The sequence below is a fragment of the Homalodisca vitripennis genome, chromosome 2, assembly GCF_021130785.1.
Source record: "Homalodisca vitripennis isolate AUS2020 chromosome 2, UT_GWSS_2.1, whole genome shotgun sequence".
NCBI classification, from domain to species: domain Eukaryota; kingdom Metazoa; phylum Arthropoda; class Insecta; order Hemiptera; family Cicadellidae; genus Homalodisca; species Homalodisca vitripennis.
Genome location: NC_060208.1, coordinates 47,152,977 through 47,180,079, shown reverse-complemented (window position 1 = coordinate 47,180,079; position 27,103 = coordinate 47,152,977). Strand labels below are relative to the sequence as shown.

Sequence of the window (27,103 nt, the reverse complement as noted above, 5' to 3'; positions counted from 1 at the left end):
GATCAGGAACTATTATTGAAATTACCTCCATAAGTCGGTTATTGCCTGGAATTCTCTTGATCAACGATCGAATATCTGATTGGCAGCTGCAGTCCAGTTAACCCAAAGGTAATAACTTACAAGTGGTAATGGGTCTCCATAAGAAACCAAATGACACATACAGTCGAATGAGTGGCGGTCGTTTATTAACCGGGCTTTCGATTCTGTTCATCGTCCGTCTTCAATTCTTATTCCAACAATGCCCCGTGCAGACGCCCCATGAAAGGACGTGGACGGACTCTGCCAAGAAGACGGCCTTGGATTTCATGTTCTGTTTGCCTTGCTGCTCGCCGTGCAGTCACATGTCATCTGCATACATAACTAATTACAGCCACCGGTGATTGCTCCGAAGAACTAACCACCGCGGGCAGATCTTGGAACTAGTCGTTATCTCTGGACCAATTTCTGCGAATAATGGTGATTAACCGGTTCGATTCGCTTCAGAACTAAAATCAATTTTGCACTTTCTCTCAAGTGGAGATTTGTTTAACTTCTACTGCAATGTCACTACTATCGACATCGCCTTGGAGTCATTCTAGGATAATTAACTTAGAGCTCTGAGTGAATGCTAATTTGACTTGGCAATGGCTGCTCAACCTTGAAAAATTCTTCCACTTTTTTCTAGTGCTTGCGCTCTGTAACCATTGCAGTTGCATAATATGTATAAGGTTGTAAAAGCACATACACATATTATTTTAATTCTATATAATTTAGCCCTTTATAGGATAATTGTTCAGAAAGACTACTTTTGCAAAATATGTTCGCGTTCATCGAAAACCACAAAGCATTCTGAAAGATACCGTGGCATTCGAAGGGAAAGAAATTCTCCTGTAGTCCTACGAAAAAATAACAATATCGAAAGCCACATTAAAGTAATGTGTAAAGTAATAGTTTTTAGACAATATGGAAGGTTTCAGCTAAATTTCTAACCGTACTCGGCAACGTTGTCGGCATTTTTCTGGCGTGCCGCATCGGCGCGGGGTCTGTGGACAAGAGGCAAGGAATTGAATCGGTCTTTATTGAGCAATTATGCTATACGGGCCTCAGAATCTATTCGATTAACTGCAGGACGGCTCGTGCCCAAGACGACTGACACAAGTGTAGGTCTACTACAGTCGTGGTTAGTGATACTGCCTACACGTTCAAATAAGCTGTCAACTATCTCAAGTAAGTAATCCACGCGTTTTGTCTGAATGTTTACTGTTACCAACGATTCCTGTGGCAAGAACTGTAAATACGTATATGATTTGGTTAGAACAAAACAATTGACCTTAATCTACAATTTGTACAAACCGATAATGAAGATAAAGAATGAATACGTTAAGTCGTGATATATCACTTCAGGTGAGTAATTTCTATTGAACGGATCGATTTCTTAAAAAAGTATTTTACAATTTTAACCATTCCCAAGTGGTGCAAATTTGTATTGCCTACATACATTAAAAATATTGTCCTTAGTAGTTTAGCTGCGCTTAAAAACAGTTGATTGATAAAAAATTCGAATGATTTAAGGCAGGAAAACCATAAACGTATTTTTGTATTATATAACTAACTGTAGTATTACGGCTAATTCAGGTTTTTATTTTATATTCATATTATTTGCCACATAAATATCATTATAAAAATGCGATTATACTTATTACCAAAATCAAAAGCCTTCAACGCTGTCACTGTCTGATCATCCCTTACTGTTATCCTGTTTACAATGCAATAATTTGTTTGACAATTTTGTTACATTTTTTTAGTGACAGTGCAATGTAGTGGTCCAAAGTAGCAAGAAGTACTAATTTAAAGTACCTGGTTTTGTTCGTGACTTGTGGCGTCTCAAAGAGAACTTAAACATCGGTTTTGCTACATTATGTCTGAACCTAGGTGAGGTAATGCGTTAATAGGATCTAGTCTAGGCTTCAGAACTTCAGACCATCCATTCTAGCAAATATTTGAACAGCTGACTAAAGGGCGTCGTGTGTCACCTACTCCGAAGCTGTATTCCATAAATTTAAACACGTTTTGATAAAGCAATTTTCTAAAATATTTCTATGGTAATTCAAGCGCCTATTATAACCCACAATTTCCTCGTAGCTGGCCCGGTCACTGGAGAGAAGAAAAAGGAAGAAAGGAACAGATTATAAAAAAATAAATTCAGACAAATTTATGTCCATCCGACTCGCGACCTGGGCCGTTAAGTGTCAAGAGGCTCAAAATATTTCCACAGCCTACCAGATATATTAGCCAGGCCAGGGAGCGCCACAGGAGTGCCGCGTTATTTAGCGGGCTGTGGACGGACAAGAGCCAGGCCCTTCTTCTTCTTCTCCCCGTATAACCTCTGATATATGACCGTAAGGCTCACGCTGTGAGCTGTATTGTTTTGACCCTGGCTTGATCTCTCCTTCTCTCTTGATTTGATATGGCTGTTATTAATCCCATATCGTATTTCTCTACATATATGTATGATTGTATGTGGAATAGTAGTTTATCGTGCAACGTACTGAAGGTCACCTTGCACGTGGGGGTTTATTTTAGGTTTCTCTTGCCGTTTTCTTGATACTATCTATTCAAATTGGCTTTTTGTACCATTTGTTATTGTTTTGTAGGATTTTATTCTGTCTGTTTTATTATATTAAACTATTTCTTTGTTCTTATTTGGTTAATTTACATTTATTGTAGCGAGGAATTATTAGAGACACCGTCTTCTCAAAGCTTTGTAGGAAATGTTATAGTTATTCTTATAACTAAAACGTCATTTCCATAACGTTAATTACTTTATAATGAAGAATATATAGTTGTTTTTCGTATCCCCGACCATCTCTACTCCATCGTCCCCTGCCACATAAATATCACGACCTAATATGCTCACGAGTTCCTTGGAAGTGTCAAAACAGCTGTGAACAGATCAGTTGTTCAGTCCCTCCGATTTGTGCCGAGAGGACAGCCATCTGGATATCGTCGTCCTCGGCTCGTGCGGTCTGGACCTAACCTCAATCTCTGGCTTTTGTCAGAATGACTCAGCGCTTAAGAGGCCTTTCCTTCTAAATATGCTTCAGTTGATTCATTAGTTTGGCGAACCCAAACGTTTCTTAATGGAGGTCTCTTATAATTTGTTCGGCCATGTGCTCCACAAAAGATTCTCGTGGTTGTAAAATATCGATAAGATCTCCCAAGGTCGAAAAATTCCGAAGCAGTGACCAATCACTCTTAAAATATCAGACAATTCTTGGTGTTTTATCCACCATAATACTTCAGCCCACCAACAATTTCATAGCGATAAAATAAAACAAAAATTTCAAATCTACCGAAGTAGACTTATAGTTATATCTGAAATAATTCTTTGTTGCGGCCTCGACCGCTTCTTATGCGACGTTAAATTAAAACGGACCAGAATAAAAGCCAGGTAATCATAGCACTCGAGCCATTAAATTTTAACGCTTTCATTGTATGACGAAATCATCTCGTGGAGGCGGAGGCAAAAAGTGAAACGGGTTGTATTGCCTTTAGGCAGGGAGTAAATCAAGGCTGAGATAATTCCCCGCGTCGCAGCCTGGAGCGCTCGTTATGACCGGCTAAATATTCATCGAACCAGTTCTGATTATCTGGGATTGCCGGAGCCCGGCCACTGGGCCCCTTAGCGCGGGGAGGATGGCCTGACTGGGGGGGTTAACTACCATATGGTGGAAGAGCAGGGGTTAATTATGCTAATTGCATTGGAATGTCTCTGAAGACGAATCAATTGAATGTTGGTAGCCATTAGACACTGTGGCCCCTTTATTTTAAGTCGCCTATAGTCTATGTTTTGGCAACAAAGTAGGCCTAATGTATTTTTTTTTCTTTCGAGGAATAATTTATATATTTTAAAAAAGGTAAATTAATAGTTCGTTATTTTATAACAATTAGCTGGAATGAACTAAACTAAAGCGAGAATTTATTCTTAATAAAAATAGTAAATATATTTTATAACTATTTATTATAGGCGATGTTAATTTAAATTTGGAAAATCATAGCACTTGTTGAACGCCTTTTTGCAACAAACAATACGGGCCTAAATTAGTCGATTGTGTAGTTAATAGCAAAGCTAACATTCTTACCATCTGACTTTTATCAATATCATTGATTCCTTTACTAGTAGTTTGTTTGTCGAGTCGTGACAAATTAGAGAATATTTCTGCCTCCCAAACTATTGTTCCAAAAAGTCCAACCTCTTCACCACTTGATTTTTCGGAAGCACTTGAGTGGTATGACTACTCCACCTCCCACATCAAAATGCAAGGAGACAAAGGAGCTTGTTCTATGATCACTTCATTGTCATATCCTGTGTAAAACGCATACCAACAAAGCCACCGCTCCGACATTCCCTGCATTTTAATATCCAAATATTAGCATTTCAATATTTAGTTAGCGCCGAGGGACATTCCTGAGTGGTCTGTGGACAATGGTCAACAACTGTTCGACTACTGATGAGTTCCTTAAAGACTGCCATTAGTACGGCATTGTCACGAGGATCTGTGACCAGCATCTTGTTTGAACGTGTCATTCTCAGACGTCTACAGAGATTACTCTTAGTTCCACTGTTGCAGCGTTTCCCTTTACAATTAAGTCTGTTTTATTACTCAAAGACAATACAGGTAGTTTTGTTGGTTTTGTAAAGATAATGCTCCGCAAAGCATTGTTCTCGGAACTAACCGAATTGCCTTCACCAGAGGAACGATGGCAAACTGTATTCACCTCACATTGTATCCACCCACAATTTATTATTCTAAATACTACTATTTGCACATGTGACCTTTTTAATGTATCGACATGGTTGGTGAAGTAGCTTTGTCTAAATGGGTTCCTATTAGAGGCTTACCAAAAACCATAACCAGAAAATCCGCAATAATTGAAATCTACTGAACAAGAAAAGGACCATTTTAAAAGGATATCTTTGAAATATATTTAACAAGACAACCCTTCTTGTTCCTTATTAGTTGGCTGCTTCTTCGTCAAAGAGCGAATTCTTACCTGTCCAACAAAGAAAGCAATTAGTGTTCTGAGGATGGTCCTGCGGATTACCTGGACGAGCCATTGACAGGGGTTTGCCCACGTCAGAGTCCATCAGGTTTTCGGAGAGATCTGATCCCATGTCAGGTTGTTTGTTGAAAATGGCTACACAATAGCAGAAGTGGCCTCGTGGGTTGTGGTTAAATGGCCAATGTAAGTTTTAGGTTTGCCACCGATGGCTTTTGTTGCCGTTTTTGTGAAGATACTCCTATTTGTCTTTCCATTTTGTATCAGACAAGAATTATTGTTTTTCTGCTTTAATTAACGCCAATACGAATAAATTCATTGTACCCACGCTTTGCATTTGTATGAATTGTATGAGCCCTATTATTACGACAGTTGTAATTATTCTGAACAAATTTACTTTTGAGTTACTCTCGACCCTTCATAAATCCACCTTTTTCAGTTTTGTTTGGGAATGTCGTTTTTAAACACTTTCCGTTTGAATTTGCAGTCAGTTATCCTTGTCTGGGCGACTAACTGCAACAGAATTCTGATCAGATAATGTGCTACTAATTTGGCGAATGAGGTCTTTTATAGCACATGCCATTTCCTTATTAAAAATACTTTGGAAAGGAAGTTAATTAATTCTCCACGCGCTCTAACTGGTTTGAATCAAGAACAGTTATATTGAAATGCGTAGAGGTTGGTGTGTCGTGTGATGGTGAAAAGAAAGTTGTTTTACAAGTAAAGTAACGGCGGTGGCCAAAACAGGGGCAATGGCAATAACTCATCAATTAACGACTCCCAGTATCCCTAATGAAGCAATGGACGACCACGGGGTTCTGGCACCGGTCCAATACTGTTCTTCTGACCTTGGGTGTATCCATGCTGCCAGCACGTTACGTGTGGAATATCAATGTGATATAACCACCTTTGTTTATTGTTTGGTATCAGTTAACAGACAATTCTTTATCCCTACAGCGGTAAGACGTAAGTAAATTTAGAGCTTATTTTGTGTTTACTTACAGTACGCCTAGGTATCTGAGTGGAAAATCGACGTGCAAGCTAAAGTCAAAACACGCTCCAAATGAATAAAATTCCGTACACCTGGATTACGATCACAAATGATGCACTACAGAAGTCGATACTAACCACTCCTTCAAACATGATTCATGATTATCATAAACATGCTTCACCATATAACAAGATCAGATTCAACCAGACCAAAAACATGTTTACGTTTATGTTTCAAAATGTGCTTTTCTATTATTAAGCATAGGATTTGTTGTTACTATCTTGTGTCTTTGAACAAGTAACCAATTCCATTTACAATTCTTGCGTAATAGGTGTTCTAAACTATATCAGTCTGACAGAAGAATATCAGTAGAGAAACCCAAAGAACAAGGGAACAAATGGTCCAGTTGAAAGTTGGACAGTCGATTATTGTATTCTATTACTGAGACAGGACGACCCGGCCAGTCTAATAACGCAGGGACTGACAGGTACCAAATGGATTTGCCCCAGGCCCCTCCATGGCCTCCACTCCCAAAATTCCCGCTGCACACTTCATCCTCCTAAGACATCAATATGGTAATTGCTGGTCTGATTAATGCACCGGCTCGTTCTAATTTATAATGAAAAATTACACGTTCCAACTCCATTAACGCGGTGGCAGACACTTATCAAAAGTGCCGATGACATTTACCTTTCTACAAATGTAAGAGCATTTTTATTATATTTTTTCTAAGGGTCAACACCTTTATACTGTGTATTAGTAATCATAATGTATGTATATTCCTCAATTTAAGTTGTGGAGTTGTAAGTTTTGGTTTAAATTATAAGCCAACAATATTTTAGTCCTTTATGTGTTATATACCCTTTCCGAAATGTAAGGCAATAATACCACAGGTTTATATTTTTAAATATTATTCTGCCCTTCAGAAACAGAAAGCTGCATTTAGCCACACTCTTAGATTGTAATTTTTTTATTACAATGGGCGTGGGAGAATAAAAAACTCATTTGTGATTCTTTATTCACATTTTTGTAAATGTGACGTAAAACGGGTTAGGTCGACATTTGCAGAGCATATTTTGTCTACCAGAAGCCAAACGCCTAGTTTCTTCTACGCTCGGATGAGCCAGCGCCACATTAACCACGCCTTGCCTCTCTGTCCGGCTGTCATTAGCTGTTGTAAACTTCACCACGAGTGCTAGTTACGACTTTCCCAGTGTACAGTAATACCCTAGCACATGAGCACCGCTCCACTACTGGCCCAAGTGGCTGTAAACCTTCTTCGAGTGAAAATGGCATCACGTTTCCCTTCCTTTAGATCGTTAACGTACCTTTTTTGTTGAAGGATATGGAGTAACTGCTTCATAATTACAGTCGTCTAAAACGACTGTTGATGTCGTAAGAGAAATTTTGATGTATTTCTAAAATTATTTATTGGTACCCAACACTATTCAAGAGTGCAAATTGAGTTTCCTCTTTAATATTTCTGAAGAAACAGTTCTCGATATCACACAGTCCGATGGTTAAAAAATGACCATTTTGGATCGACGGTGTAGTATAATTGAAGGCTAGCGGGACGAACCAAATCCCGAAGTTCTAAGAACAGTGTCAATTTCCGAAGCCTGCCACAAACCAACATTAGACAATTACCCAGTTGTTACGCGCAATTATCAAATTTCAGTGGGCCTCTGTCATTAGCTTAAACTGGGTGGCCTTAGGCGGCTAGAGCCCGGGCGCCGCCGGGGTTGTCTGATGACGGTAACCGAAACACTTAGGAAACGGCGGCGCGTCCGTTTGAAACCACCGGTTTGGGAAATTAGCGAACCCCAGTTGGTACCTACCTTTCTTTGTTGGAGTCTAATGGATGTTCCTCTGTTTCTCCAGTCATTCGTCTTCATCAACATCCCGCTCTTTCTCAAGGTCGGTTCCGTGTTTGATTTATCTCGTGGGAATCGAAATTACACCCGAACCTTTTGAATCCCAACCGTCGTGCAGATTGGTGTGTAGTTGACCTATCATGCCGAGAAAAGCAGTGGTTTCAAGGTTAATTCTTGGGGAACTCCAATCATGTTTATGTGTAGCTAATTATGACGCAATGGTTACGGAACCGATCATAGTGCTTGAGTTTCCATTGTTTTAATGTTTACAATATTTTGATTACACAACCTTATTATAAACTAAGCAGGGACCAACACGTCCCCAACCAACTTTATGCCATTAATTTGGTTATCTCATAGAGGAAGAGTGTTGGGAATTTGAATTGTGACGCAATATTTATTTTTTTCCTCGTGCTTACTAAACAGCTGGTAGTAAAAAAGGGCCTTAACATCTTCATAAATATTTGACTCGATTGGTTCTACTTTCAAATTCGTCCCTAAAGAAAAATAAACAGTCTAGAAAATCTTCCAAGGAGGGAAGCCAATTAAGGAAGGGCCGGGAGGCTAAAATATGACAAGGGGTGGTGAGGTCGTAAGGGGGCGAGTGTGTAGCGGCAATGGACACAATGATATGTTGGGATGAATGTGTTTCCTGTTCAATCCGCCCTTGTGAAATGGGAACCCTCAGCGAGAGGCTGCAAATCAATTCAAAAATGGTCCCACACCTGCTCCCTAAATCAAGACACTTTCATATCAGTATTTCACAAATTGGATATGCAGGTGGTTATTTTTATCGGTGGCCACTTATTTTTATTAAGTGTTAAATAAACTGGATTTAAGCCTGTTAGCAATTTTTTTTTTGTTTCAATTAAATTACAAAAGGAATACTAAAGTAAACGTAATAAACTGATTTAAAATTTTTTATTCATTTTCAACAACTCCCTTTGTTATCTCCTACATTTTATCTGACTCGCATTCCATTTAGTGTGAGACCACAGTTTGTGATGATTCAAATACCAATAATTTAACTGGTTCATTGATTCTATTGATAGTAATGGCCAATACCTAAGTTTTGGCTAAGTTATGATTGGTATATTTAAATTTAAAACTTGTACTTGATCTGCAATTTGTATATCCCGAGATTAAACTTTAGTCAGCTGTCAAGGTCAGTACGACTGCTTCAAAGATTTTTATTGTAGTGTTCTCAATGCCGGACCTAAAAGTTTTACTGGGGTAATCATGAGTGGCGTCAGTGTGGCCCTCCAACGAACGACTCCACTAAAAGTATAGTACAAGAACAAATAAAAGACTAAGAGCTATCAATACCCTCTTAACCCACTCGGACCGTGATACGGCCAGACAACAAAGGTACTCTGGCCGTCACGTGACCAAGGCATAGGCCATTGTATTGTTGTGCTTGTAACAATAAAAGCTTTATCTCCAGGGCGCGGGCGAGTGGATTTACATAATTGTGCTCCACAGCCGCGCCCTGCCACAGCCATGCTAGGCTCTCCCCGGGCGAGAGGTGCTCTGGAGACCGTTAGCTGACCAAATGTTCTCTGAAACCTCTCCCGCAGTCGTTGTAGATCACTCTTTACTGAACGGCTTTCGACATTTTTGTTCTAAAATGTAAAACTCTCAATCGGCAGACATCTAGTAATCCTGTCTTATAAATACACTTGGCACCTCCGCAGTTGAACTTTTCTGTACTAATCTTGATGGAAGCAGTACAACATAATTTGACTTGCAGAGTCATTATTACTGGTTTTTGACAAACCAAAATGATCTATTTGTAGTTCAGATAGATACTAAAATGATGATATCAGTGTACATCCCCATCCTAAGTGTTGGGCAATGATCGTTTTCTTAGTACTTTTTAAAGACTTTCTCACTGCTCCTCTTGTTGTGAAAAAAATACCTGGTCTAAACTAAAAGATACCATTTAATAGGGAAAAAATCCGAGATGTAAAGCAGACTATTGTGACTGGCCCGTACTAAATCGATAAGATGAGTCCTTCATTGTTTGCAGTAATATCTGGAATAGTGATTTTTTAATAAAATGCTCGTCTGAATATGTCATTTTCATCAAACCTACTAAGAAAAGCTCTTTTTAGTTTTATATGAGAAATTGCGTAATATAATTAATTTTGGCTTTAATGTTGGTTAGGGAAAGATTGAAATCTCAAATTAATTACTCATTACACTCTTAAAAATGGTTCCTCCTCAGTTGTTGAAGACTCGTTGAGTCTGAAGACTGAAGAGTAAGTTGTCCAACTATTATGTAGTTGAAGACTTACAAGTGCGAAAATATACTAACAACTAGACAACTGCAATTACTTTAATGTTTTCGTGTTTTAAATTCACAAACGAGGCCCTTCCTTCTTGTTAAAAGTGTGACAAGGTGCGATCTGTGTACCTTAAGGATTGCGGTGAAGGAACATCCTACTTGTAATACAGACAAAGTACTAGGTACGCATGAGCAGAGCTGGAGGCCATATGGCGGTAATTGCACGGAGAATGGCAACAATGCCCCATGCGCTGATCAGCCGGTCATTTCCCGCGCCATCAGGCCCAGGTACGTCGTTCTAATCGGATTTCTTCGGTTGTTTCCGATCCATCCTTACCTTCTCCGCGAGTTCCGGTGAAATCACCCGAAACGCCTTCAGTTTTCTGCGTTCCCAACAAACAGATGGTCGTACGTGGAGTGTTACAGTGACGCTCCGCTCGTCTGTACAGTGGGCGGTCCTGTCTTTCTGGCGCCATCTTATTTAAATTAATTCTTATTGAATCCTTACCTCCAACTACTCCCCCTCGTAAATCTCCAAGGACAAAGTGGTACGAGTGCAAAGTACGGTGTTAAAGGATTTACGATGTCACCTTATTTATCGATGTAAAATCGATTAATCTGAGCAAGAAACGTTCCTGTACTAAAATAATAACTCCTTTGTTGAAAGAACAGTTGATGGTTTGTAAAAAAAACCGCAAACTCCAGCCGCATAATAGGCCCTTAAATATATGGACGGTAGTTTGTTTTTAATAAATTCGCTATTACTGAGATAAGATTACTTGTTATTTTTACCATACTGGAGTGTGACTCAAGCATAAAACAATAATACAATAATGTTGTGTTTATGAGTCAATACATCTTAAGAAGACAGTAGATGGCAGTTCACGAAACTACGAAATGTGTTTGTCACAATCGTAACGTTTTACTTTAGGTTGCCAGAACCGACGAATTTTTTCAACAAGATAAAAATTATGAACGATCGTGGTCAATGAGGGTTTACCACATAAAATTGCGATCGTATTATACTTCAAAGTTCGTTCAAGGTATGCATATAAACTTAAAGATTTTCAGCACTAGGTTATTCATTATTAGCCCATAATCTTAGTATTCTATAAATTAATATATTTCATGTTTCTTAAAATTAAACAGGTCATGGAATATTATATCAATAGCCGATCTTTACCGGCTGTAATGAAATTACGCTTTGTTATAATACAATTAAGGTTCTAATAACGTAATATTATCCCTTACTAGTGTGTTCAATCCGGATCCTTTTAATATTTGTTGGATTCAGTTTGTGTAAAACGCCAGTTGGATATATTGTCTATGCTACAAAGATGTAATCGCACACCTATCGAGTCATGGTGCTTTTAAAGGATGAATAGATTACGATTTTACCGGAGTATGGATATAATCCGTATCTCCTCAAAGGAGCTCGGAACAAAAATCACAACAGAAGGTCCCGCAAGGAACAGATCTGTGCCCCATTATCTTCCCGCTACAAATCGCCCGTTTCCCGTGTAGGGTGACTAAGCTATGTAGGGTGGGAGGGTGCAGGAATGAGACAAGTGGTGCCAACATGTGCAGCGCAGGTAGGGCGGCCGCAGATAGGGAGGGGGGGTTGGAGGGAAAATATCACTGCCTCTTGATATCTTCCACCTGTTCTCTTCTTTTACTGTGACAAGTGTACTGTCTCTTTTACATTAAACTAAAGATTGGTTAAGTTTTTAACTGTAAATTCTATAAATCATAACTGGCAGTTTAAACCTAAATACGATAATCTCCCCAAATGTTATCATAATTTTATATTTATATTTGTAATTCCCATAAAATACATATTATTACCAAATATACTAGGTACGTCTTACAAACACATTAATCTGCGCTTAATATTCATCATTCGTTTCTGTTATCTATAAATTAATAACATGGCGATTCTCTTGTATCGATTGCTTTCAAGTTGAATTATGTAGTAGTAATTTCTTTTTCGAGACAAGCCAGAGATTAAATCCTTATTACAGAACCAATTTGTTTGTAATACATAAAATACGAAATAAAAACAGCAGGGAATGGAAATCCTCTAAATTGTCTATTATTGACACGTCAACGTCGTCGCAACGAAAACAAAGATGTTTATCTGTTCCTGTATTACGAGGAATTTTCTTCTTCTTGTCGAACAACAAACAAATTTAGGTTGTGTAAGAAGGAGATCTTGGAGCTAATCTCTTGTTTGTGTTGTCGCTGCAGCCTTATCAGTTGTCAACAATCAAACATCCACTTGTCAATACCAACAGCTGGTCCAAAATGGCCGCCAAGGTCAAGCCGACTGTCGGGGCTCCGTGTCACCGCTAAAATTGCTCTGTAAAAAGCTCGCGCCGCGTCGCCTGCGTCTCTGGCCGTGTTGTGGGTTACAGTCGTGGTCATCAAATCAGTCCAATTCCAATATTTCACTGGGTGACATTTATGACTCAGCATTCCGCGGCTATTGTCTGGTGTGCCGCAAGGATCCATATTGAGACCTTTTTCGTTTTTATACTCGTGGCTAAAGTGTTTAGCTATTGTCTGTTACCAATGTCTTAAAGGGATTCAAGCCCGTTCTATCATCCGATTTCTTCCCTTCTATCATAGAAACGCTCTGTGTTACCGTCTATATCTAGGATTCACACAGCAATGAATGAAATGCCCGTACCGTCTAACCAGAACCTGACAGGATTGCTTGCGTAACCGTGGGACTGCGGAGATAGTCCGGTCACGAAGTAATGAAATCTCGCGTTTGCGGGCCAATAAACAGAAAGCTTACGATAGCGACGGGAACGAAGGTTGTAAAATAAAGGAAGACTTGACGGAAACAAGGAGAGTGAAAGGGAAGATGCGGCGTGAGGATTTACATCCAAGGATGATCCAGGATTTTGTTACAAAAGAATGGGTTCTACAGTATTAAATATACGTAGAAAATAAATACTCATTTTATTATCCTCTGGCATTAATTGTTACCTTATGTATAGGAAAACCAATAAATCAACTACTTACTTTGGAATGAATGACCATTACAGCAACGATATTACTGTTAAGATGTTTTATTAAGCACGGAAGCAACGACTGCCAAAATTCTCAGTACGTAAGATTGCAATTTTATTTTCCAAAATTGCTCACAATTTCAAATAGTAAAACTAAAGAATGAATGATCAGTTGCAAATGATTGCGATAGACAAAACGTAAAATATGCGGAATCGGGAAATCATAGAACCTTAACGTAACATCTAATAGTTTGAAGTAATATTATGAGATGTGTTGAGTATTCGTGCCGCCTGCTGTTGACCGGTACTGGTTGCCTCCGGGTTGTAGCCTGGCATTTAGCAGGTGATTAACAATTTCTTATTCTCACGATCATGATTCGGCGGCACGACTGGTGTTGTAACCGACCATAGAGGGGGGGGGGGATAACGTGCGTGACTGAGGAATAGGGTCATGGAGTGGTGATTCGGGTGGGCAATTTGTGGGGGTTACCGTGGAATCTTTGGGCAAGGTCGTTCTGGTTTGTATCCTCACCACATTGATGTGAGATGCAGGGAAGCTGTCTTGTTCACTATTAGCTCATTTATAACAGATCTTCAAATCATCAGGCAGATCATTTCCGCCAGGAACTTTTTACATGACGTATAAATTCTGTCTTCAAAATGTCAGCTATATTTTTTTAAATTGACAACGAGATAACCATTTATACTTACTTTTGTAATTTAACATATATATATATTAATTATATCTCAAACTGACGCCAAGACTGCCATCGTTAAATTCTCACATAGATTATTATATTGAAATTGTCACCTAAATCGATTTCGTCTATCAATTTTAACATTGATTCATTCATCTTGAGCGGATAAGTTGAGTGAATGCAGTTTTCAGGATCTGCTATAAAGTTGTGGTGGAAAGGCAACCATTTCTCTGTTTTCCTTTACGCTACTTCCATCTAGCTTTTAGATGTGAACTAATAAAATCTTTGTAATTAAGTTGCATAGGAAAGTCAAGAGCGTTAGAAACGAAAAATATATTTTTGTTCAACACGTTATCACACTTTTTATTCTAAACAAAAACTAAACCATTCTATTAGGAAAACCTATTTAAGAAGTTGTAACGTAAATATTTTCCTCGAGGGCTGGCGGAATTTCGAATCTTTTGTCAAAATGTTAAATAAAATAACTTACACGTATTAGTTACATCGACCCATAATTTCAAAATTCACCGAGTTATCGGTGGGTGTTGTTAATCGTAACATTTATAGCCACAGGCTTGGACTTAATTTTGCTAAAGTAGATAATGAGTATTAACTGTCAAAACAGATTTCTTTCGCAATTCAAAAAGGGACATAATTTCTCTATTTGTTATAATCAATAATAAAATAAGAGATGGTACAATTTCGTGTACACATAGGCTACTTGAAATAAATTTCGTCTGGTATTTGATTATACATCAAATTTTTACCATCAGTATTTGAAGTTCAAATGTTTTTAAATTTATTAAAAATGCAATCAAATGAGTTGTTATTTTGCATGAGGCTTACTGAACTAAACGAAAATAGTAATTCTCTACTTAACCCCTTATGTATCGTCTTCACAACGCTTTTAGTATAATTCTCTATTCAGAATCAGATATAGATGGAACCAACACAGATAAAATGTATTAGTCTGATAATTAATTATTCATTCCGGCGATAATATCAAGACCGGAGATTGAATCATTCAAATCCTACCTAATAACCGCTTCGTCCTCTTGACTGTCTTGTAGTGAATGCTACTTCACTCGAAGTAAGAATTGGGCTTTCATCCATTTATTTCTGTTTTGGATTTACTTAAAATTACTGAATTCAAGCAGAGCATGATCTCGTTTTATTATGACAGCTCGATTATAGAACACAGTAAATGTACATTTGAAAAGTATTTAGTTTAATGAATAGCAGTATCCTCTCCTTGCAAGAAGGAAAGTATTAAGTAAAGAAGTGTTGCTCTCCTATGTAGAACGTAATTTATCTTAATAATACACTAACTGATATTGAGGAGAGTTGATCATTCAAAAATATTTTCAGTAATCATAATTTACCCTCGCTCACATTTTTATCTGAGTTCTTGCATGCAGGATACCCTGTGGCTAGTCCCAGAAGATTTATTACAGTTGGCGCCCAGGCCTTGCTTGCCCCCGGGCACCGCTGGGACGGCCTCCAACATATGGTTGGCGGGGGAGGGGTTGTCTGACCCCCGAGGTCACCCGATATCGCGTAGAACAGGGTCGGGACTATCCGTGATGTGGCGTACCGTAGGGATATAGTTTCGAACCTTTATTTTTTCGGCAAAATGCCGCTGGACAGGTGCCACTCGGTCGGTATCTCATCTTCATTCATAGGTCCTTTGTCAATGGGCCTGTTTGGTGGGAAATACTACATCTGGACAGTGTACTTCCGCAACCCGAGTAACAACCTACATTTTTTAAGGCTGTCGTGGTGTTGATTCTTTTAAGTGAAATATCCAACAATGACTCGGATCTTTTTAGGCCTATAATCTACAATGACGCACACCAACGTCATTACGTAAATATATTACGTAATTTAATTACTTTTCTAATAAATGGCTGGACGTGATGTTAATTGTAAGAAAATATATACATTAATCTTAAATAAAAACAAAAAGAAAATGACGAAACATAAATGGAAGGAGTAGAGGTAATTTAAATGCAAAACAAACTACCTGAAGAAATTCAATCCGACAAAACATTAGTGAGGAGTCAAATAAAACACGTGCATTACGACCGGAGTAAATTGTCCTGAACACAACAGGAGGGCTAATAACATTCTAACCTTACTTTTTAGCTAATTATAGCGCAGCAGTCCTCTCGGCAACAATTAACATGACAAAACATGAGCGCGCACGACCGACCGGGTCGCGCATGCGCACAATGGTTAATAACACTCCCTTTGTCGCCGACTATAATGGGCGCATACAGTAATGGGCGCATGCGCCTGTTCGTGGACCGGGATCTCGCTCATTGACTTCGTGAGTGACAAAAGAACAGGAGGAATGTAATGTAATCTCGGAACAGCCACAGTGAACGCGGCGAACCTTGACGCTGGCCACCTGCGCGTAATGGACCCGCCCTGCGCGAAACGCGATCACTCCACTTGATGACGCGCAGTGCAGTGGTTCGAAACGTTGTCGAATTTTCTGCCCATGAAATTTTATACGTCGTAGTAAACTGATTAGGTAATTCCAAATAAGGTAGTGAACATTCAATTCCTATAACACTATTTAGAAGTTGATCCGAAGTGAAGGATTTACGTATCATCTTCAACTCTTCGTTCTTCTGTGATTCATATGTGCATCAGACCTGCAACGAGCGATCTTTCTCATTTGGAGACCCTCTAAACCTTTTGATGGCCTTAATACATAAAAAACTACAGTTACTGCTGTTTAGTTCGGCCGCACATTGAATTATGATTTGTAGCCTCCTCACCAGTTCTAACTGCAAAATTAACTTTGCTGGACAATGTCCAAACAGGCTTTCTAGCCATTTCATCCAGAATGTGATGTTCATGACCAGTGTCCGCTGTGCAGTTGTGATCTTAACTACAATCCACTGAAACATTCAAACTCGGGTTTCTGTGTTGGGTATGAAAAGATGAACAAATTAGTCAGAACACGACAACCAGGATTAGGAATCATAAAAAAGTTATTACAAGATTTATTCGAATTCTTTTATTTCAGTGTTGGTAAAAGTTGGATATGACCATAAGTTCTATACTGACTTATCAGTTGATTGAACTGGGTCATGTAAAAACTGTCGTTGTGTAAGTGGCGAGGCAAAGCGAGATCAAAGGTTTCGAATTGATAAATATGTCTGTGAAGATTAATCACATCCAGGTACTATTGGAAAACTGGTTTTGGGTCGATAATTTCACAACTGTTGCCCGTAACCTACAGCCGTGGTACTGACAGGGTCCATGCCGCTGGGTCAAGATCACGTAAAGGTGAACTGGGTGAAAGGCAGAGACACGAGCGCTAGCTTGCTGTTGTAACAAGGACAGGCCAGTTGTTGTACGCTACACATAGTAAACTTGAGTAACATGCAACAACTGTGTGGCCTGTAGTGGGAACACATGGATGGAAGTCAGAGGGATTTCAGAGGTTGGTAACATTTAACCTGTTTAAATATAAAAAAAAAGAAATGGAAAAAAATGGAAATTAAGTACAGAGCATTCAATTTGAAGATGATAAATTAATAATATATTACAAATAAACTTGAGAATTTAAAAATATTCTGAATGTACGGTCTTAGAGCAAAAACATGAAACATTTAAATTAAATTATTAAGGCATACATAACCAAACTTTTCAATTATGCTTATATCACTTTTTAAATGATTAGGCTACATGGGTACCAGGTAATTTCCAAAATCTGGATTTTGTTTCGTTTAAATAGCATGAAAATATGAATTATCTAGAATCTAAATATTATACTTTGATTCATCCATTAGATCATTTGTATAGTATTGGTTTCAACTTTGTAAAAGGACATGTTGATGTGTTGATCATTAAATGTACAAATATACAAAGTAACAACTGTACTCCTTTGTCCTTTTGATAATCTTCTTAACATATAAATGGCTAAACCTTCTAAGGCTAATAAAGTCATAATCAGAAATTCCAGAAGTACCAAATCTCACTCCTGGTTTAAAATTGCAGCTCTAGATGTTGTTTTTGAAATCTGACCCAAGAATGAATTCAGTTATTGGGTAAGTTACTCAGTTTGTCCTCAAGACGACGCGACGCAACTCACTCAGGTGTCTTGTGCAGAGACAGCATGGAGGAGCCACTGCGCGCGCTGGCGCGACCACAACCATTATTTTTGTTAATCTCCCGCCGTCGTGACTGGACTGATGACGGAGGGTTTCTTTGACATTTCGTCTCTCAACCCGTAATTATCGTAGATTACCTCTGGCGGATGGGGTGGTTTAGCGTTAGTTTTGCATTAATTCAGTTCCCGTTTGCTTTCACGACTTCTTCCTCTTCCATTCGACGTGTTATAATGTTCCCGCATGAAGTTTTTTTGGCACAACCGGCTTTGAGAATATTATTGTGCGATCTACATTAGTGCCAATTAATAGCACCTTCCTGCAGCTTACATGCTTTGATCCAAAAGGACACCGTACTGTCTTTAAATAAAGGCAAATTTGTGGAGCCTTTGAACATTCTAAAACAATGCAATGAAATATTTCTCTTAGCGGTTCAACTATTAAAAGACTTGTGCTTACAAACAATTCTCTGTTTTGTATAGACTTTCAATTCGCCGTGAAACATTTCTTCAATTTGATCCAAAATTACATTGATATCAAAGTAAGTAGTATATTCAGGTTTTCAACTTATCATAAACATTTTATATCAAATATACAAGTTCTGCAATTAGGTCTAAATGGAGTCAAAATATTTTCGTAGGGGTCGTTTTGGAAGAAATCGAGTAATGCCTATATAGATTTGTAACCACAAAAAAATAAGATTCTTCGTAAATCTCATTGTCAGAATCCGCAGCAGTTCGTTGTTTTGGCATACACTTTATACTAAATATTTGCCGATGTGCTGTGTTTAGATCATAAACAGTGAACAGCAGTTCTGGTGGCAGTGACCACGTGACGTAGGAGGTAGTGGATTAGCCAGCTGATGATATATGGAAGGCCGTGGGATGACCGGTCGGCCAACGCCTTGATATATAACACTCCTCCTGTCCTACCATTTGTTACTCTTTGTTTTTTTCTCTTTGAGACTTGTAAGGGTGAAACAAGGTCCAACTGACGGCGGACACCTACTCAAGGAATATGTTAATAATAAACAGACATTGTCTTCGCCTTGTTTGGACTTTTTGTCTCGCAGGTTGTATACCACACGTTTCAAGACGGGTCGTTGGCTTTACATTCCAAACGGTGTCGTTATTATTTCATCTTTAGAACTCGTAGCTGTCTTTTTAATTAATGAAAATAATTTATCTCAGAGGTGTAACGTTTCTATTTAGTACTTACTGTCCATTGTCGTTATTTAACTTAGCAATGATGCAACAGTTTTTTTAATCTATTACTTTGCTATGATTGTTACTGATAACGAGGTTGTCGCTTAATACGATGCCAAGCGAAGAAAACGATGAGAAAAATCCATTCATTCATCTCCAGTGGTTCATGGTTGGTTGCCCCGGTAACGTATTGAATGGCCACTGACCACAACTCATTTGTGGTTCCTCAAGTTTGATTGTCGGTTCTTGTTGTTGTTTGTTGTCCTAATCCGCTTGCTCTTGGGCTATACACTCATACACATTTACTTGTTTCGTCGTTTACCTCGCTATTAGCAGCGTACATATTTTGAAATATTTATCATATTCCAGTTGCAAAACCTACATGTTTCCAAACATATATTTCAAAATAATATTTACAAAATGTAATGGTCATTTATTAGCGTAATAAACAATATTAGCGTCATCAGCAACGATGTAACATTGGATAATACTGTTTGAATGCGTAAACAAATGTGACTTTCTGCATAAAATAGTACGGAAATGAGGAGAGTACTTTTGCCGTAGCGTATTCGACACGTATCAACTGGCTGAAATAACTGTTATTTGGTAACAGTACAACGAGCGTAACTTTCACCTGAAGCATAAGAGCGATCGGAGACCCGGCGTCTAATACAAATTATCGTCTCTCTCCGAAATTGCTTCTTGCAATCTCAGCCCAGGCCGGAATGTGAGAGTGGACGGATACTAATCCGGCCCGTGGAGGACCTAAGTGCGTTATGTGCAAAAATATCTTGCGCTGCTGCACCCGTCTAAGGCGAGTCGGTCGGCTCGGTGTAATCAAAGCAAAGCTCGGTGCCCGGAGAGATCTTTTGTTGTGGGGAAAGTGTAGCCAGAGCCCGACCCCGTTGTGGGGGCCGGGGGCCAAGCGGCGCAACGGAGGTCAGCGGCCCGCCCGTACAAGGTGTGGGGAAACCGGGGGACCCCGGGCATTGTTGGGCAGACCACGCTTTAGCTCCGTGCAGTATTAACCATGATCATGCTGGCTTATATGCTGCAGGCTGAGTTTGTGAAAATTAATTACTACTGCCTTCCGAAGACTAATACTGCTGGCGCGATATGAAACTTAGATCCCACCCTTCCTTCTGAACGACCATTTGTAATGAATATTAGTAAATCTTAGCTGGGTTTTTGTCAAGTCCATCGTTAATTTAACTAGGTTATATGTCAGAATTATAAACCTTGTATCATTTTTGTGAAATCAAATTCGAAATCCTCTTCCCAATTATTTATTAATCCTTGCTATAGTAGGCACCAAAACTTGTTAAAACGATATAACGTTTTGTTCAATTTATAAGAGAGAGAGAGAGAGAGAGAGAGAGAGAAACAAAACATTGTATTCTGGAATCTATTTTTAATCTATCAATTTACAGTAGTATCTTATAAAAATGATTTTGTTTTTGTTCCAGTGGCCTGCACCCTGCTAAGGGCGTGACGCCTGTATACTTGAGGTGCTCTCAGGGCCGTGTCACGTGGAGCTACCCGGGAGGTGCATTGAGGGTACTGCTGAGGCTGGGCTCCTCCGGGAGGGAATTCCGGGGATGCATCAAATCTTCCGCAGGATGGGCGGGAGCTCGCGTCTTTCTGGAAGGCCCAAGATCACTCGTCAGACTGATTGACCAAGAAGATTCTAGGTTAGTATTATTGTCTCTTAAATCCGATCATATCCACTCTAATCATTATGTTCAATTTCGTCCATTACAACTTCACGTTAAAAAAAAAGTTTTATGGAGGAAAAGTTCCAATGCAAACCATTTGCACTGATAATTAAATATACTAAGTTTTCAAATTGTTCATATAAACAAAATTAACAAAGGGCACATTCTTACAGTAAATAGTAAAATGTACCGTAAGCAGTTTTAAAGGATGTTAAAAACACCATTTTGACCAATGAATTTTTAAATGTACAATGTTCGTTAATTGAATAGTAGTGAAATTGAAGAGAGTTGACTAATTATTTACTTGCCTTCGTTTATACTTGTATACACAGGGTATAAACTATACTCTAACATTGTAAAAAAATTAACGTATGTTTTTATGTTCACAGGCAGAAAGTGAGGTGTTTCCATTCGAGGGGTGGCCAGGCTGCCTTGTACGTGGAGGCCACTGGAGCGGCAACCTTCCCGAAGCAGGTCGCCGAACTGTACTATGATCTGGAAGCGCTACCCAGACATAAGGGCTCCTATGACCCAGCTGAAGGTGATTATTTTATTATATAGTGTATATAAAACGCTTCCTTAATTCTCCCCCGACAAATGTTATATTAGCACAGGTTATTGTTAAGTATGCCCAGGTCGGTTGTGAAATTTTTAAGATAATCTTATTTTCTTATTGAAAAGAAAATAGTATAGGGTTACATGCTTAGAACATTTTTACTGTAGGTGTTGTAAAATAGTATTTAATGTTTCTTAATGATTTCATATTAATTATATTAGATGCTATTTATGAGACTTATTAAAGTTTTTATATTTAGATGTATGAAGCCGTTACCGTGTTTGCGGAATCATCTCTATTTAGTTTATGCAAAATACCGTTTTTATAATGATAATGTACGTTTCAATATTTTATGGCATATTTTTCGTTTTCAAGAATTGTTACAATACGCTATCTAGTCCACCAACTTATTTTATTCATACAGTTTTGCGTTATTTGTAAGCCAAGTATAGCCCTTACAAATATTAGTTTTTTACAAATTGTAAACCTCAAAATGTTAGAAAAACAATGTATGTTTAATAATTATAATGCAGATTTTAAACATTGTAATATTTTTTATAATCGGCTTTAAAAAATCCGACCACACTAAGCTTAATCTGATTTGAAATCATCGTATTAGTAATGTTTTAATAACTTCAACCACAAATTGGCAACGAATACTTACTGAATAATTTATACAGTATTACACGGTCAAGTAAACAGATCATATGGCAGTGCACTGGCTGAGCATTGACATCCGGATCCGGCAGGCGGCAGCTGCTCGGTTAGCTTGCCAGCTGATCTAATTGCAGTGCCAACTGATCTGTCACTGTTGCCATCTCCCACCACTAAATAAATATTCCCGCTAATAACTGCAGTCCCTCACACAATTGTTTGTTGTTGCAGAATGCAGACCGTGTCTCAAAGAGGAGATGACGCATGCGTACTGCACAAGCGAACTTGGTAAGTAACCACTCACATTACACATATTCTAAAAACATAGAATTGTAAGTGATCCTTTTATTAAACTTATTTCCTGTTCTGGATCCACTATCGGCAAAATAAATAAAAACACACAACTATAATTAATAGGGAGTATTACATGATATCGAACTTTCTTCCGCGATCGGTTTTTTTCTTGTGTTAAATGGAAGTGAGAAGGAAAAATAAATTGCAAAAAACACTCATAAATACTAAAGGCGAAGGTAAAGAAAATCTAGAATTTATAAAATTAAAATTCAAGTTCGGCTAGTGCCTATATAGCCTACGCGGTCGGGTCGATCGCTAATACGCGATATCGGTTATAGACGTAGAGCGCTCTCTTGGTTAAAAAAACGAAGTATCCTATTAGCTGTTGCAAATATCCAACAGAGACGTTCATTTATACAGTTTGGACTAAACAATTTTGGTTTTAACTGCTGTTTTTGGCGATTATCCATCTGTAGATGTTCTATTAGTTAAATTAATTAATTATTCATTAATAATTTTGCTTATTGCGTTGTGTTTTGAGGAACGGTCGATTTAGTTGTGCCTTCTTTGCTCCTGCAATCATTCTATAATTTCAGAGTTGCATCTACATTTCTTACCATGTACTAGGTTTTTATTATTAGTTGCAGACCTCCTAATCCTCTGGGGACTGCCCATCTTTGCTCTTTGAATGAAAAAACACCAGTAATCCATTTTTAGGATGTCAAAATTCTTATTTTAGACACGAAAAATATGGACGCAATATTAATTTGTGCAAATTTCAAATATTTCTGGCAAATATTTCATGGAGCGGTAAACACAAGATCCACCTTCGTCTCCAATAGATAATTCAATCTGTCAATGATAAATAATTAAGAGCAAACATTTCACAATCTGTCCAACTCCGCGCGCCGCCGCCGTAGGCTATCAGAGGACGTTGGCCTAGCTATCAGTGTCAACTCTCTTATCACCTCTCTGTTAACAGCCGCCATATTTCCATCGCTGCCTCGTCTCGTCCGTCAACAGTCAACAACATTGTTTGCTGTTTGCTATTTGTCCAAGCAATCACTTAAAGCGCGTGTCGCTATGGCAGCAGTTGCTAAACAATATAAATCCCCTCAATCTGGACGGTAAAGCCTTAGTAATAAATCAAACCTAATCCTAGGAATACAAATCAGTCCTCCATTTACCGTTTTATTATTTATCTTGAGATGGACTTTCAAGTTAATGACCTCGGTTTTTTAAATTGGTTTCTAAAATTAACTCATTATATCCAGAGTGCTTCCAATATATCGATGGTTGTTTTGCCTGTATAGGAAAACTCTCTTTAATGAACCTCATATGAACGGTTTGGTCAGTCATAGAAAAAAAAAACAGAAGGCTCAACTTGAGTTTTTAGTCAGAATGTTGTGTAATCATAGATGGCTAAATGGTGCAGCTAACAAACATTATTGAATTTGAACTTATGTGTTTTAACAAGTAACTCTTTGTACCTTCAATTTCTTATTTTCTATCTAAACAGTGAGATTTTAAAGTGCTTTTCTTTTCCAGTTACCAGAGGTATCATCAGAGCTATCGAGAACCAGGAAGATGCTCAGACGTCATCAGTGACGGTAAAGGTCACCAAGCACCTCCGACACTCCTCCTCAGGAGTGACGTCATGGTCAAGCGAGGAAGAAGAGGAGGAAAACTCTGTCCTGCCAGGAGGCAGAGAGACCCTGGTGGAACTGACGGTGCCAGGACATTGCGGCGCCAAGCACGGTACCGGGGAATTTGTATTCATGGCCAGAAGAAAGCTCGGGGATCTCAGCATCACTTGCGCTCCAAGACTGGAAGACTGGGTGGAAGTAGTTCGATCTGAGAACCTGAGTGGGAGTGCAAACTGCGTTCTGATTAGTTAATCCATTCGGGAATATTTTGGTGCTGTGTTTTCTGAAGAAAAAGTGCCTTTCTTGGCGTCACTGTTGCTGTGATCTTTCGTCTTTTAGGCGTGCCAAACAAGTTTTTAATAACTAAAGCCTATTCTTAAATGGACCAAACAAGCATTCCTTAAAGATTGTGAATTTATTGCAACACAAGGAATATGCTTAGGACCTTTGGTATTTTTGTAGAATCAGCACCTGATGAGTTTTGATTGTTCATTGATTCGCGATATTTTGCAATTCTGAAGGGTTCCAGTGCTATAAATACCCTTCTGAAAAATATAGAATACCATGTTTTGTTGTTACTTTACAAGTTAAGAATAGTGCTTGAAATTGTTTGACTAATAAATAGTTCACTGTTTATGTTTGAAATACTCGCAATACATTTTTGGGTGAAATTTAAATAACATATTTTGTAATAAACCAAACATTTGGTTTTTTTTCTCACAACATAAAATAGTGTCACTTTTTAATTTCACAAAAGAGTTTATGAAGTTACTTTTCAGTTTGAAGTGGCTTAGGCTTACTCATTTCTTCTTTCTAAATGGTCATATATTAGGCACTTGTTTTAATTTGTTTTGTATTCATTCATATTGATGTGTGTTTTAAATTCTGTGATAAAATCATGAGATGTTCCATGCTGTGTAGGTTAGGTGTATTAAACCAGATTGTAAATAATTTTAATGTATTTGTACAAATACTTTATTTAGTTGGACCAATCGAGTATTGCTGGTGAACTGATAGAGGGGTTTCCTCTTTTGTTGTCCAATTTTCTAAGGCTGTTATTTAACAACTAAATTGATTTTAAGTTGTATTTTTGTACATTGTAGAAGCATACACGCCAATAATATATTTTTTTTTAATTTGTGAAACCTTTCATTTACAAAGAAAACATCATCAGACCCACAACTGAAATTAAAGTTGTTACAATAATAATATAATATACATCCTGGTTTTAAAATACTTTCTCCTTTAATTTTTTAATGATATGTGATTTTATTTAAACACAAAATTGTGTATACTATTATAAGCACTTTAATTTCAGTTGTGGGTCTGATAATACTTTCTTTGGAAACAAAAGGCCCGATACAAGTAAAAATGTTGTTATTGGAGTGTTTCTTTTTTAATTAGTATTGTTGTATATTAAAATCACTATCAAGAGTATATAAGTTAAATCACCAGGCATTCTATTAACAAAGCTGCATAATTCTTTTACATAACCAAACTCTCAACTAGAGATACTATTTATCTTCCAGAAATTGTAATTCAATAATGAATTTAACTTTTCGCTTATTTTAACCTTCTGATTAGAATTGTTTACATTGTATTAATTTTGTTTCATTCATTAAAAACAATAGTAATTTTAATCATATTTATTAATTGATTAATACAAACTTATCTTAGATTTATTTCAGATTAATCAGTTCATTATTGTTTATGTCATATCACTAAAATTCCATATATGTATAATAATTGTTGTATGATTAAAATTAATACAACAATTATTATTAGAATACTGTTGCCTATTTGTATTAAATTTTTAAGTATGTTGCAAGTTTTACATCTATAAAGAGAGTAATTGTTAATGGAATTGCATTTTACTATACTGTAAAGTAATGTATAAATATTTTAATTCATTTGTATAAATGTAAAATTAATTACATAAAAATAGTACATATTGTAATTAGTTTTTTGAAATTATTTGTTTATTATATTTTTATTGTATATGATGTATATTGTATAGTACTAGATATAAAGTCGTTACTTATATTCTGTTGTTGTTTGTGCAATATTTTATATTGATAAACTGGGAAATAGTGAATTGTTGAGTTTTATTCATTAATTTTTTTAATTTCAGAAATATTTGACATTACTTTTTCTTTTACAATAATTTACTATTTTAAAATGCTTCAAGAGCTTTTTTATTATCTGTTTTTGGTGTATTTTTTATAATAATCTCTATTATTTGTCTTACCTCTTTATTACTTCGGGTTGAATTTGCAATGTTTTACTGTAAGTATTTTATACCAAAAATATTTTATATGTTTTTACATATTTTGTGAATTCCTTGTGCCAAATTGTATTGCTACAGATTATTTCGTTCTTGTCTGTTTCTTGCTAACCACTAACCTATTGTTTAATTTAATTTGTCTTATACTTTATATCATGAGCAGGGCCATAACTACAAAGAGATTATGTATGTCATAGGTAGTATGTCACCCTTCAACAATCAGGTTTATTGGGTGAATAGGGGTTAAATAATGACCATCTGTGCAGCGCCAGATAGGTTGACATATAATGTATTAAAATACCTCTCTTCTAGGGTGTCAGGAACTATAGTTACAGCCCTGCTCATGAGCTGGAAATATTCTAATACTGTACAGTTTCTATATATGTGCCATGGTGCCTTGAAGTGAATACATTCGTTGTTTTTGTACATTTTGTGATCTCATTCCATATAGAAAAAATGTATTTTATTGTACAGAAATTAAATAAAAGTGAATTTTATTTTAAACTGTGTATTTTATTTATTTTTGTGACCTTTTTAGCAAAGTATTGAAGAATGTAAAAGTAGTTTTGATTTTAAATAGTTTAATTCAAGTACATTTAATTTTGACAAACCAATATTAAAACTCAATATTACCTTCATAGCAGACATTTTAAAAATCTCGTCCTTAATCATTTATTTTGGTTTTTTATCATATTATATTAAAATTACAAAATTAAAA

General features: G+C 37.3%; 1 protein-coding gene across 1 annotated transcript in view; it reads left to right on the top strand.

The window, feature by feature from the left end:
- LOC124353895 (meteorin-like protein) overlaps positions 1 to 26,889 on the top strand; it is a 34,778-nt gene extending 7,889 nt beyond the window's left edge. The window contains exons 2-5 of the mRNA XM_046803945.1: positions 20,703 to 20,927; positions 21,341 to 21,492; positions 22,393 to 22,449; positions 24,004 to 26,889. Coding sequence (XP_046659901.1) covers positions 20,703 to 20,927; positions 21,341 to 21,492; positions 22,393 to 22,449; positions 24,004 to 24,353 — 784 coding nt within the window. The 3' untranslated portion in view covers positions 24,354 to 26,889. The remainder of the gene's footprint in view (positions 1 to 20,702; positions 20,928 to 21,340; positions 21,493 to 22,392; positions 22,450 to 24,003) is intronic.
- The last annotated feature ends 214 nt before the right edge of the window (positions 26,890 to 27,103 follow it).